The sequence below is a fragment of the Callorhinus ursinus genome, unplaced genomic scaffold (assembly GCF_003265705.2).
Source record: "Callorhinus ursinus isolate GAN/ISIS: 27379988/994484 unplaced genomic scaffold, GSC_fseal_2.0 scaffold105, whole genome shotgun sequence".
NCBI lineage: Eukaryota > Metazoa > Chordata > Mammalia > Carnivora > Otariidae > Callorhinus > Callorhinus ursinus.
Window position 1 is genome coordinate 1040069 of NW_027397167.1, and position 15032 is coordinate 1055100.

Genomic DNA, 15032 nt, shown 5'->3' on the forward strand with positions numbered 1-15032 from the left:
GAATAGAAAACCCAGGAATGGGCTCACAAATACATGGTCAAATAATCTTTGACAAAGCAGCATAGAATATCCAATCAGAAAAAGAGTCTCTTCAACAAATGGTGTTGGAAAAATGGATAGCAGCATGCAGAAGAATGAAACTGGACCATTTTCTTACACCATATGCAAAAATAAGTTTAAGATGGATGAAATACCTAAATGTGAGACAGGAAACCATCAAAATCCTAGAGGAGAACACAGACAACATCTTCCTTGGCCTCGGCCATAACAATTCTTACTAGACACATCTCTGCCTCTGACTCTTTTTTTTTTTTTTAAAGATTTTATTTATTTATTTGAGAGAGAGAGAATGAGAGATAGAGAGCACAAGAGAGAAGAGGGTCAGAGGGAGAAACAGACTCCTTGCCGAGGAAGGAGCCCGATGTGGGACTCGATCCCGGGACTCCAGGATCATGACCTGAGCCGAAGGCAGTCACTTAACCAACTGAGCCACCCAGGCGCCCCCTACTAGACACATCTCTGGAGGCAAGGGAAACAAAAGCAAAAATGAACTCTTGGGACCTCATCAAGATAAAAAGTTTCTGTGCAGCAAAAGAAACAATCAACAAAACTAAAAGGCAACCTACAGAATGGGAGAAGATATGTGTAAATGATATATGTGATAAAGGGTTATTATCCAAAATCTACAAAGAATTTATCAAAGTCAACACCTCAAAACTAAGTAATACAGTTAAGAAAGGGGCAAAATACATGAAAAGAAATTTCTCCAAAGAAGACATACAAATTATTAACAAATATATGAGAAGATGCTCAAAACAAGGATGAGATACCACCTCACACTTGTCAGAATGGCTAAAATTAACAGCTCAGGAAACAAGAGATATTGGTGTGGATGGGGAGAAAAGGAAACCCTTGTACACTATTGATGGGAATACAAACTGTGCAGCCTCTCTGGGAAACAGTATGGAGGTTCCTCAAAAAGTTAAAAATAGAACTACCCTATGACCCAGCAATTACCCAAAGGGTAGAAAAATACAGATTCAAAGGGGCATATGCACTTCGATGTTTATAGCAGCATTATCAAAATTACCCAAACTATGGAAAGAGCTCAAATATCCATTGATAAAGATATGGAATATAAATATACAATGGAATATCACTCAGTCATGAAAAAAAGAATGAAATCTTGCCATTTACATGACATAGATGGAACTAGAATGTATTATGCTAAGTGAAATAAGTCAGAGAAAGACAAACACCAAATGATTTCACTCATATGTGGAATTTAAGAAATAAAACAGATGGAGATTATGCTAAGTGAAATAAGTCAAGCAGAGAAAGTCAATTATCATATGGTTTTACTTATTTGTGGAACAGGAGGAATAGCATGGAAGACATTAGGAGAAGGAAGGGAAAAATGAAAGGGGCGGAGAATCGGAAGGAGAGACGAACCATGAGAGACTATGGACTCTGGGAAACAATCTGAGGGTTTTAGGGGTGGGGGTCGGGGGATGGGTTAGCCCGGTGATGGGTATTAAGGAGGGCACATACTGTATGGAGCACTGGGTGTTATAAAAAACAGTGAATAATGGATCACCACATCAAAAACTAATGATGTATTGTATGGTGACTAACATAACATAATAAAATAATAAAATAAAATAAAATAAAATAAAATAAAATAAAATAAAATAAAATAAAATAAAATAACTCAGAGTATGAAGTACAAAAAAAAATAAAACAGATGAACGTAAGGGAAGGTAAAAAGCAAGAGAGAGAAAGAGAGAAAGAGAAGGAAGGGAACCATAACAGACTCTTAACTATAGAGAACAAACTGAGAGTTGCTGGAGGGGAGGTGGTTGGGGAATGGGCTAAATTGGTGATGGCTATAAAGGAAGGCACTTGTGAAGAGCACTAGGAGTTATATATAAGTAATGAATCACTAATTTTTACACCTGAAACCAATTTTACCATATATGTTAATTAACTAGAATTTAATTAAAAACTTGAAATAAAATAAAATGAGTACCTATAATATCAATGACCCCCCTTGTTAAATTAATTATAAATTATATCATGAAACTTCAAATATCAGAATTATATAGTTGTTGGGCAGCTGATTCAAATTATCTTATTGCTACTAATAAGCCACTCAACTGTAATGAACTTTCATAAAAGAGACAGATGTCTGACAAGGAATTACCATAAATATGAATGGAATAAATCATTGCTTATTTAAAAGAATTGACATGGGGAAATGCATAACGTAAATGTATGAAAGACATGACTTGGCATATGAATGGTTATGCTACAACCCAAATAATTATATTAAGAAAGTAGCAATATAAGCTAAAAATTTCATGGTTTGAAGAGATAAACAGGAAAATTTAATGGAAATACAGTATCTTTAAATATTTCATATTGTGCCTTGTTGTAATACAACACATCAAACAGACATGAGATTATATCTGAAATGAATTTTTATATAATCAGAATGATAATGGTATTTGATTCATAGGGTTCTTTTGAAGACTAAGTGACATAACACATTAAATAATATATACATGTGCTTGTATACACACACATAGAAGAGAGCTGAGCACATAGTAGTTACAGAGACGATGATTATTACTATTATTTTCATTATTGTTTCTATAATTACTATATCAGTAATTCAACCATTACTTTATTATCATTATTATTATTATTACGTATTTATATTTTATTTATTAATTTTTAATTTTTATTGTTATGTTAATCACCATATATTACATCATTAGTTTTTGATGTAGTGTTCCATGATTCATTGTTTGTGCATAACACCCAGTGCTCCATGCAGAATGTGCCCTCTTTAATACCCATCACCAGGCTAACCCATCCCCCCACCCTCCTCCCCTCTAGAACCCTCAGTTTGTTTTTCAGAGTCCATTGTCTCTCATGGTTTGTCTCCCCCTCTGACTTACTCCCCTTCATTCTTACCCTCCTGCTATCTTCTTCTTTTTCTTTTTTTTTAACATATGTTGCATTATTTGTTTCAGAAGTACAGATCTGTGATTCAACAGTCTTGCACAATTCACAGCGCTCACCATAGCACATACCCTCCCCAATGTCTAACACCCAGCCACCCCATCCCTCCCACCGCCCACCACTCCAGCAACACTCAGTTTGTTTCCTGAGATTAAGAATTCCTCATATCAGTGAGGTCATATGATACATGTCTTTCTCTAATTGACTTATTTCACTCAGCATAACACCCTCCAGTTCCATCCACGTCGTTTCAAATGACAAGATCTCATTCCTTTTGATGGCTGCATAATATTCCATTGGGTATATATACCACTTCTTCTTTATCCATTCATCTGTCGATGGACATCTTGGCTCTTTCCACAGTTTGGCTATTGTGGACATTGCTGCTATAAACATTGGGGTGCACGTACCCCTTCGGATCCCTACATTTGTATCTTTGTGGTAAATAACCAGTAGTGCAATTGCTGGATCGTATGGTAGCTCTATTTTCAACTGTTTCAGGAACCTCCATACTGTTTTCCAGAGGGCTTGCACCAGCTTGCATTCCCACCAACAGTGTAGGAGGGTTCCCCTTTCTCCACATCCCCACCAACATCTGTCGTTTCCTGACTTGTTCATTTTAGCCATTCTGATGGGTGTGAGGTGGTATCTCATTGAGGTTTTGATTTGGATTTCCCTGATGCCGAGCGATGTTGAGCACTCTTTCATCTGTCTGTTGGCCATTTGGATGTCTTCTCTTCGACCTCAGTCACAGCAACTTCTTCCTAGAAACATCGCCAAAGGCAAGGGAAGCAAGGGCAAAAATGAACTATTGGGATTTCATCAAGATTAAAAGCTTTTGCACAGCAAAAGAAACAGTCCACAAAACCAAAAGACAACCGACAGAATGGGAGAAAATATTTGCAAATGACATATCAGATAAAGGGCTAGTATCCAAAATCTATAAAGAACTTATCAAACTCAATACCCAAAGAACAAATAATCCAATCAAGAAATGGGCAGAAGACATGAACAGACATTTTTCCAAAGAAGACATATTTATATTTTAAATAGTCATTTAAGCTATTAAATACTAGGAAGAGAGAGAGAGAGTAATATTCAGTTATCAGAGAATATAACCAAATAAGATACAATTCAATGTGGTGAATTAGAAGTACATTGTGTACTCACTGCCTGGTGAATTGGTCCATGAGGCACTCTGAGTGAAATGAAAATGCACTATGTTGAATGAGAATGTGTGGGTTTGCTTCCCACCCATATACACACATACAGGTGTATGTGAGGGAGCAAAGCAGTTTTCCTTATTATAAAATCAGTCAGCTGAAGTGCCCACAGTTTAATTTTATGCAAGCCATTTGATGTTATAATTAACAATTTTTTTGCCCTCTTGACTTTCTGGGGCCCAGAATCATATGCAAAACAATCATTGTAAAGTGATCTTACATTGGTTCCTTCTTGCTGTCATGCCAGTTTAAGGGAGTCTGGTATTATCTCACAGTGATATCAAACTCATCCTGCCCAACACTGAACTGCCAAAATCCCCTGGAACACTTATCAAATTTACAATAGCCCAAGCCAGAAAACAGAAAAAAAAAACAACTTTTCTTTATCTCTGCATTCTTCCATATGAAAATCTCCATCCTCTATTTTACCTACATAAATCCCTCTCATGGGTTATTCCCTCTCATGGTACTATATACTGTGTGTGGTCATGGTGACTCTAAAGCATTTCTTCTTTTCTTTTTCAATTGAACACACCTGTGTGGATTCAGTACCATCCACATCTGATCACATATTTCATAGTTTGTTTTAAATCAGTAGATTGTGGTCAATCAAATAAAGTTTGGATAATGACAATGGTAGAGTGTTGGGACAGAAGCATACACTCTTCTTATTCCTTTGTCTGCTAGTTACGCCTACATGTGATGCTGAGCAATCCTGATTTCTTTGTGGAATAGTGGTACAGGAAATGAAATCCAAGTATTCCGGAGCAGAAAGCTGTGAGCCACCAACTTGTATACTTTTCATCTGGTAATTCATGAATATTAATGAAAAATAACTCACCAAATTGTTAAAAAATAATTTAGGAAGGGAAAAGTCTAGAGGTTGCCTGGTGATACATTTTTGTTAACCTTAACTTTCCTACTGTTCATACAAGAGGGGGTAATGGATCTAGAATAATTTTAGTATGTTTTATTCAAAAGGCATAACACTTGGCTTTTATGACATAGAAGTTCAAAGGATTATAATATTGCAATGATACTTTGAGTAAATGCTGGCCTCTAATTTCTCCCCCCATAAATACACTTTTGTATAGTCTAAATTATTCTTTCTGGAACACAGTTTTGAGCATGCAGATAATCTGCTAGGTCACAATCCATGAACATTCCATTCCATTTATAATAAAAAAGTAATTTAAAAACCCTATCAGTCATAGTTTAACCTTCAAAAAGAATGAAATATTGTCATTTATAATGACATGGATGGAACTAGAGGGTATTAGGCTAAGCAAAATGAGTCTGTCGGAGAAAGAAAATACCATATGATTTCACTCATATGTGGAATTTAAGAAACAGAACAGATGAACATAGGGGAAGGGAAGCAAAAATTAAATAAGATAAAAACAGAGAGGGAGGCAAACTCTAAGAGGCTTTTAACAATAGGGAACAAACTGAAGCTTGCTGGAAGGGAGGTGGGTGGGAGGATGGTGTAAATGGGTGATGGACACTAAGGAGGGTACTTGTAATGAGCACTGGAAGTTATATGTAAATGATGAATCACAAAATTCTACCCCTGAAACTAATACTACACTATGTGTTAACTAACTAGAATTTAAATAAAAGTTTGAAAGAAAACAAAAAAACAAAACAAAACAAAAAAACAAAAACCTAACCAACCAATTAAATAAAAAAAAATAAAATCTCATCTCTAGTTCCAATTTCCACTGAAACTATTTATATTTACATGACATTGTCTTTCTTACTGTTTTGTGACACCCATACTCTTTCTTACACATAAACAGTTTTTCCCACCATTTCTAAGGTCTTTGAAATCTTCTAACCTCTAAGGTTTCATGTAAAAATATTCTTCCCTGGAGACTTCCTTGCTCTCTTTCCACCATTCTTTCTTGCTTCAAACTGAACAGCTCTGTCAGTCCATCCTGTTCAATCTATAGCTGCACTCTCTGAGTTTGTGTTTTTTCTATGCACCCTGAATGTGACCTACTTATCCTTTCCTGACCTAACCCCTAATGTCTCCCCAGGGCCCTCTTCATTCACTTCATTAAATGTTACCAATTTCATACCACCCAGTACAGAACAATGTTGATGAGTTCTTTCACATCTAACACACTGGGCTCACTGGCTCCCCAGGGATTACCAACAAACCCCTCCTCATTGGTGCCTAGCAATTGCTCACACAATTTTGGTGTCTGTTTCAATGTCACTTCTTTGAGAGTGACTGAGAGGCATGGGATGATGCCACAATCCAGGAATATGCTTCAAATCAGCTGAGAAATTGCAAGGAAAAGTGGAATAGATGATTTGGGGGAAGCAAGGTGAAGCAGGGAAGACACTACCATCTTGAAGTCCTGTGTCATGTAGCTTCTGGAGGAGAAAATAGCCACCCTTTGATGAGTGACATGGGTTGCTGTGTCCCCAGAGCACAGCTAGGGAGGGAAATGAAGGGAACATGAGGAACTTGTTTGTGTGTAGTGGGGTGGGTGCACTGAAACAGACAGACATTCCTCAGGGTACAGCAGAAGAATCCTGGTTTCACAGGGAGAATAGCAATAGTCTGTTTCAGATTGATTAAGTAAAGTGAGATGAAGCATTTATTAAGGAAAACAGATCTTACCTTTCTGAAACCCTTCCCCATTATACCCTCTGTTCTTAGTATATTTTATTTCCCTTCTTCAGGGCCTAAAAGCACATTGTTAAAGGAACTATGTATGACCTGTCTCTTACATTAGATAGAAATTCCAGGAAAGGCCACTAGGCCAACCTCACTAGCTGCAACATTGAGTCTCCTGGATGTTTGCAGAGTCGGTGAATGAACCTACTTATCACACGGACAGCCTACTATAATGAGGTACATAAAAAGATGGACATATTTTATTTAAGTGATTATGTTTATTTTCATTTTTGATAGATTCATAAATCAAATGATTACAAAATAAGCTAAATATGAAAGTAAACAAAAACATGTATTTGTCTTATACATAATTATTATGACAGCTATACATTATGAACATTTTTGAATGGCAGATGCTATATTAAGTATTTAGCATTTATTAGCATCTTATAGTTGTTAATTATTTATTGCTGAAGATCTCTACAGCCTACAGAGATTAGACAACCATGCCCAGGTTATCTGGCTTAACCAAGGGTTCAAAATTCACATTCTAATGTAAAGACCATTCCCCCAGAAATTTTTACCTATATAACCCAACATAAAGGCTTCATTGACAAGATCTTTTTCTTTAGGAAGGGAAAGAGTTGCTAAGTCACATGGGTTTGTGTGTTATGTGCATATGAGGGGTGTTGTGAGTATCCAGACCTACTTTCACAACTGCCCTTTCCTAACTGAAAACTACTTAAAATCAGACAACTCTATTCAAATCTGTTTGAAGGGGAACCATGAATTTTGCACCAATACACTTGCCTCCCTTTTTCAAAAATAAGAAAACTGAATGTATCCTATCAGGTTATGATAATAATTAAAATGAGAACATAGTGAAATGCATGAAGTAATTAATGAATGAGACATTTTATGTTTATTCCTATTGTTATTTAGAGTTATTTTATTTTATTTATTTTTAAAGATTTATTTATTTGTCAGAGAAAGAGAGAGAAAGTGAGCACAAGCAAGGGGAGCAGCAGAGGGAGAAGTAGGCTCCCCACTGAGCAAGGAGAATGGTGCGGGACTCAATCCCAGGATCCCAGAAAAATGTATTAGATGTTCAAAACATGATTTCACCAAGGAATTGAAATATTGTTTTGATGAATAATTAAAACAAATAAGCAAATAAAATCATTATTCAAGCCCAATGAACATAGTGGAAGAGATATATTACATAAATATCCATTTTATTGAAAACAATCTTTGAAGATTGAATAAAAGCAGATTTGTCAGAAAAACATAATAACATGTAAGCCAAATATAATTTTATTTCTATATTTTCAAACTATCTTACAGATGTCATCTACTGTTTACTAGCAAACCACCAAGTTGTTTTTGCTTTGGAGGTACATTTTTTTTTCAAAAATAAAAATTGATAGTTCATAAAGAAAGACACACATAGGCAATAAATAGTGCAAAAGTCCTCAGAATCATTAAACATTAGGGAAATAAGAAATGAAACCAAAATGAGTTAGTATATCCATACTAGAACAGCTAATTTGAATAAGTTTGACATTACCCACAATTGGTGCCAGTTAGAACAAATAGTACTTGGATGATTTACTGGCAGAGGTGTAAAACTGAACAATCATTTTGTAAAACTGTTTGCTAAAATCATTAGTCATGGATCTACCAAATGAAATAAAAATATATAATAACAAAAGGGAGATTAACACCCTTTTAGCCATAACAGTTCCAGAATGAAAATAGCCCACATGTTCATCAACAAAGTAGTGGGTAAACAGAGTATTGTATTCAGAGAAGGGAATATGATTTAGGGGAAAAAAAGGGGCAAACTACTGATAAATGTGAAATTGTGTCAAATTCTTTAAAAACATATTTACTTGAGAAAAGGACACAAGATATAAAAAAATCAACTTTATTTTTAATTGAATCAAAATTCTAGAATAGTCCAAACTACACATAGAGATGAAAATGTGACCAGTGGTTGTATCTTGGTTAAGTGGTTTTATTTGTAAAGAAGCATAAAAAACAAACAAAAAAACAAACAAAACAACAACAAAAAAAACTTCAAGTCTGGTCAAAACTGTCTTTTGCTACTGGGATGAGATACAAGACAAAGTTATTGAAACTGGTCGAAAGGTAACCTTCAGATGTGAGCATTCTAGGGTTTGTAAGCTATACCACAATTAAAAATAAATTAACTTTGAACATTTTTTTCACTGTAGAGTTCATTCTTTGAACAAATATCTATTGTTAGATCTTCTTGTTGGATAGACCCCTCTATTATGATAGAGTGATAATATGGTGTGAAAACATATTAATGATTTGTGATTTGTGAACATATTTTTAACAATCCACAATTTGATGTGTTGATGACAACCTAGTAAAAGATCCAGAGTAAGATGGGTGTCAAAATGGATAAAAAACAAGACCTATCAATATGCTGCCTACAAGAGACCTAAAGAGACATGCAGATAGAATATAAGGGATGGAAAAACATTTATCATACAAATGGCTGTCAAAAGAAAGCCAGGGGCATCTGGGTGGCTCAGTCAGTTAAGCATCTGACTTTGGCTCAGGACATGGTCTCAGCATCCTGGGACTGAGCCCTGCATCAAGCTCCCTGCTCAGCAGGGAGTCTGCTATCACTCTTCCTCTGTTCTTCCCCCTGCTGGTGTTCTCTATCTTTCAAACAAATAAATACACTCTTTAAAAAAAATAAAAATTAAAAAAAAAGAAACAAAGCCAGAGTAGCTATATTTAGACAAACTAACTTTTTTTTTGTGGGGGGGGGGTCTTGAACTCATGATCTGAGATCAAGTCCTGAGCTGAGATCAGTAGTCAGATGCTTAACCAAGTAAGCCTACCCAGGCAAGTCCAGAAAAATTAGATTTTAAACCGAAGAGTGTAACAAGAGATAAAGAAAGGCACTCTATCATTATAGAGGGGTCTATCCAACAAGAAGATCTAACAATTGTAAATATTTTTGTGCCCAACTTGGGAGCACCCAGATAGATAAAATAATTAATAACAAACATAAAGGAACTCATTGATAATAATAGAATAATAGTAGAGGACTTTAACCCCCACTTAGAACAATGGAAAGATCATCTAAGAAGAAAATCAAAAAAGGAGACAACAGATGAATGACACACTGGAGTAGATGGACATACCAGAAATATTCAGAACATTGTGTCTTAAAAGAGCAGAATAAATATTCTTTATGAGTGTACATGGGATGTTCTCCAGAACAGATCACATAATGGGTCACAAATCAGGCTTCAACAAATACAAAAAGACTGTGATCATATCATGTGTATTTTCTGACCACAACACTAGGAAACTTAAAGTCAAGCACAAGGAAACATTTGGAAAGACTACCAGTACAAGGAAATTAAACAACATGCTAATAAAGAATGAATGGGTCAACCAGAAAATTAAAGAAGAAATTTAAAAAGAGAATACATGGAAACAAATGAAAATGAAAACACAATAGTACAAAAACTTGGAGATGAGCAAAAGCGGTCCTGAGGCAGAAGTACATAGCAATATAGTCCCATCACAAGAAACAAGAAAAATCTCAAATAAACAACATAATCTTACACCTAAAGGAGCTAGAAAAGGAACAACAAATAAAGGCTAAAGCCAGCAGAAGAAGGGAAATAATAAAGATTACGGCAGAAATAAATGATATATAAAACAAACAAACAAAAACCAAAACACACAAACAAGAAAAAGCACAAAAATCCACCCAGTAGAACAGATCAATGAAACCAGGAGCTGGTTCTTTGAAATAATTGATAACATTCATAAACCCCTACTAGACATTTTTTAAAAATATTTTGTTTATTTATTTGATGGAGAGAGAGAGCACAAGCAGAGAGAGGCGGGTTCCCTGTGGAGCACTGAGCCTGATGCGGGGCTTGATCCCAGAACCCTGGGATCATGACCCAAGCTGAAGGCAGACACTTAACAGACTGAGACACCTGGGCACCCCACCCCCTACCAGACTTATTAAGAAGAAAAAAGAAAGGACCCAAATAAATTAAATGACAAATGAAAGAGGATAAATTAAAACCAACACCACAGAAATACAAACAATTACAAGAAAATATTATGAAAAATTATATGGCAAATAATTGGACAATCTGGAAGAAACGGAAAAATCCTTAGAAACATATAAATTACCAAAACTGAAGCAGGAAGAAATAGGAAACCTGAATAGACAGATAACCAACAAAGAAACTGAATCAGAAATCAAAAATCTTGCAAGAGACAAAAGTCTAGGGCCACATGGCTTAACAGGTGAATTCTATCAAAAACTTAAACAATTGATACCTATCCTTCTCAATCCTCACCAAAAAATAGAAATGGAAGGAAAACTTCAAAATTCATTCTATGTGACCAGCATTACCCTGATTCCAAAACTAGAAAAAGACTCTACTAAAAAGGAGAACTACAGGCCAATATCCCTCATGGACATGGATGCAAAATTCTCCACAATAGCTAAAATATGGAGAGAGCCCATATGTCCACCAACAGATGAATGGATAAAGAAAATATGTTCTCTATATATAATGGAATATTACTCAGCCATCAAAAAGAATGAAATCTTACCGTTTGTACAATGTGGATGGAACTAGAGGGCATTATGCTAAGCAAAAGAAGTCAGTCAGAGAAAGACAAATACCATATGATTTCACTCATATGTAGAATTTAATTAACAAAACAGATGAACATACGGGAAGGAAAGGAAAAATTATAAGATGATAATTGAGAGGGAAGCAAACCATAAGAGTTGCTGAGCTCTAAGAAACAAACTGAGGAGTGCTGGAGGTGAGCTGGGTGCAGGGAAGGGATAATTGTGTGATGGGCATTAAAGAAGGCACTTGATGTAAAAAGCACGGGGTTTTATATGCACTGCTGAATCACTACATTCTACCTCTGAAACTAATAAAAAAACTCAACAAAATACTAGCAAATCAAATTCAGCAGTACATTAAAAGAATCATTCACCAAGATAAAATGGGTTTATTCTTAGGCTACAAGGGTGGTTCAATATTTGCACATCAATCAATCTGATACACCACATTAACACAAGGATAAGAAACATTTGATCCTCTCAACAGTTGGGAAAAAAATGACAAAGTACAATACTAATTCATAGTAAAAACCCTCAACAAAGTAGGGATAGAGGGAATATAACTCAACATAATAAAGGCCATATACAAAACCCCACAACGAATTCCATCCTCGATGGGAAAAACTGAAAGATTTTCATCTATGGTCAGGGACAAAATAGGGATGTCCACTCTCACCACTGTCATTTAACATAATAATGGAAGTCTTAGCCATAGCAATCAGACAGCAAAAGGAAATAAAACACATTGAAATCAGAAAGGAAAAAAAAAATCAGACATTCACTATTTGAAGATGACATGATATTCTATATAGAAAACCCAACAGGCTCCACCAGAAAATTGCTAGAATTGATACACAAATTCCTTAAAGTTGCAGGACACAAAATAAATGTACAGAAATCTGTTGCATTTCTATACACAAGTAATGAAGCAACAGAAAGAGCAATCAAATAATCCATCCCACTTAAAATTGCACTAAAATCCATAAGATACATAGGAATAATGCTAACCAAAGATGTAGAAGAGATGTATTCTGACAAGTATAAACACTGATTAAAGATACTGAAGATGACAAAAAGAAATGGAAATACATCCCATGTTCACAGATTTGAAAAACAAATATTAAAATGTATATAGTAGGGTCACCTGGGTGGCTCAATCGTTAAGCGACTGCTTTCGGCTCAGGTCATGATCCCAGGGTCCTGGGATCGAGCCCCGCATGGGGCTCCCTTGTCCGTGGGAGCTTCTCCCTCACCCACTCCCCTTGATTGTGTTCTCTCTCTCGCTGTGTCTCTCTCTGTCAAATAAAAAAATAAAATCTTTTAAAACATTAAAAAAATAAAACGTCTATACTAACCAAAGCAAGCTACACATTTAATGCAATCCCTATCAAAATATCACCAACATTTTTCACAGAACTAGGATAAACAATCCTAAAATTTGTATGGAACCAAAAAAGACCCCAAATAGCCAAAGCAATCTTGAAAAATGAAAGGGAAGCTGGAGACATCATAATTCCAGACTTCAAGTTATATTAAAAATCTGCAGTGATCAAGATAATATGGTACTGCCACAAAAACAGATGCATAGATCCATGGAACAGAATAAAAAATCCAGGTATGGGCTGACAAATATATGGACAGCTAATCTTCAACAGAGCAGAAAAGAACATCCAATGGAAAAAAGACAGTCTTTTCAACAAATACTCTTGGAGAAACTGGACAGCACCATGCAAGAGAATGAAACTGGAGCATTTTCTCACACCATATGTAAAAATAAATTCAAAATGGTTGAAAGACCTAAATGTAACAGGAAAATATCAAAATCCTAGAGAAGAGCACAGGCACTCACATATTTGACATTGGCCATAGCAAATTCTTCTGGATATGTCTCCTGATGCAAGGGAGACAAAAGCAAAAAGAAACTATTGGAACTTCATCAAGATGAAAATCTTCTGCACAGTGAAAGAAACAATCAGCAAAATTAAAAAGCAAGCTACAGAATGGTAGACGATATTTGCAAATGGCATATCTGATAAAGGATTAGTATCCAAAATCTATAAAGAACTTATCAAACTCAACACCTAAAAAACAAATAATCCTGTTAAAATGAGCAAAGACATGAAATAGACATTTTTCCAAAGAAGACATACAGATGGCTAACAGACACATGAAAAGATGATCAACCCATACTCCTCATCAGGTAAACACAAATCAAAACTGCAATGAGATACCCCTACATATGTCATAATAGATAAAATTAACAACACAGGAAACAAGAAGTGTTGGTGAGGATGTGGAGAAAGGGTAACCCTCTTACACTGTTGGTGGAAGGCAAACTGATACAGACACTCTGGAAAAAAAGTATGGAGGTTCCCCAAAAAGTTAAAAATAGAACTATTCTATGACTCAGCAATTGCACTACTAGGTATTTACTCAAATAATACAAAAACTTGAAGTGATACATGCAGCCCAAAGTTTTTAGCCCCATTATTAGCAATAGCCAAATTATGGAATCCAAATGTCTATCAACTGATTTATGGATAAAGATATGTATATGTATATATATATACATGTATATATATATACATATATATAACACATATATATATGCCATAAAATTGTGCAATCTTGTCCATATATAATATGAAAATTTTCCTTTATGTAATATATAAATAGAATATGTAATATTAATCAGCCATAAAAATTATGAAATCGTGCCATGTGCAATAAACTGAATGGAGGTGTAGAGTATTATGCTAAGCCAAAAACATCAGTCAGAGAAAGACAAATACCATACATATGATTTCACTCATATATGAAATGTAAGAAACAAAAAGATGAACACAGCAGTAAAAAAAAAAAATAGAGAGAGAGATGCAAATCAGGAAAAAGACAGTTAATTTTGCAGAATTAACCAATGGCAACTTGAGGGGAGGTGGGTGGAGGGATCGGTTAAATAGGTAATGGGGATTAAGGAGGCCATATGTTCTGATGAGCACTGGATATTGTATGCAAATGCTGAATCACTAAATTCTATACCTGACATTAGTATTACACTGTATGTTAACTAACAAATTTAAATAAAAAATTGAAAAAGAAAAAAAAATTAAAATGTTGAAAATAATGATTATACATAAAAAAATCTAAAATATAGACTTTTGTCTGTAATTCAAAGTTACATAGTAACAGTTATAGATATAACACATATATAACTTTTCTCTAAGAAATCTCACATAATCAGTTCTGTACAAGCTTAAAATTTGGGACGCATCAATGTAATCTTAGTCATGATTTAAGGCAGCACATTGACCCATACACTTTCTTAGGGCTCCGTTGACTTCACTATTCCTCAGACTGTAGATAATGGGGTTCAACAAAGGGGTGAAGATGGTATAGAAGGCTGACACTACTTTATCATTATTAGCTGAGTTATAAGATTTGAGTCTCGATATGGGGGGCGGAGCAAGATGGCGGAGGAGTAGGAGACCTAGATTTCGTC

General features: G+C 35.2%; 1 protein-coding gene across 1 annotated transcript in view; it reads right to left on the reverse strand.

Annotated features, from left to right (window-relative positions):
• Nucleotides 1-14814: 14814 nt before the first annotated feature.
• LOC112809855 (olfactory receptor 2T33-like) overlaps nucleotides 14815-15032 on the reverse strand; it is a 6108-nt gene continuing 5890 nt past the window's right edge. The window contains exon 2 of the mRNA XM_025853233.2: nucleotides 14815-14980. Within this exon, the coding sequence (XP_025709018.1) occupies nucleotides 14815-14980 (166 nt within the window). The remainder of the gene's footprint in view (nucleotides 14981-15032) is intronic.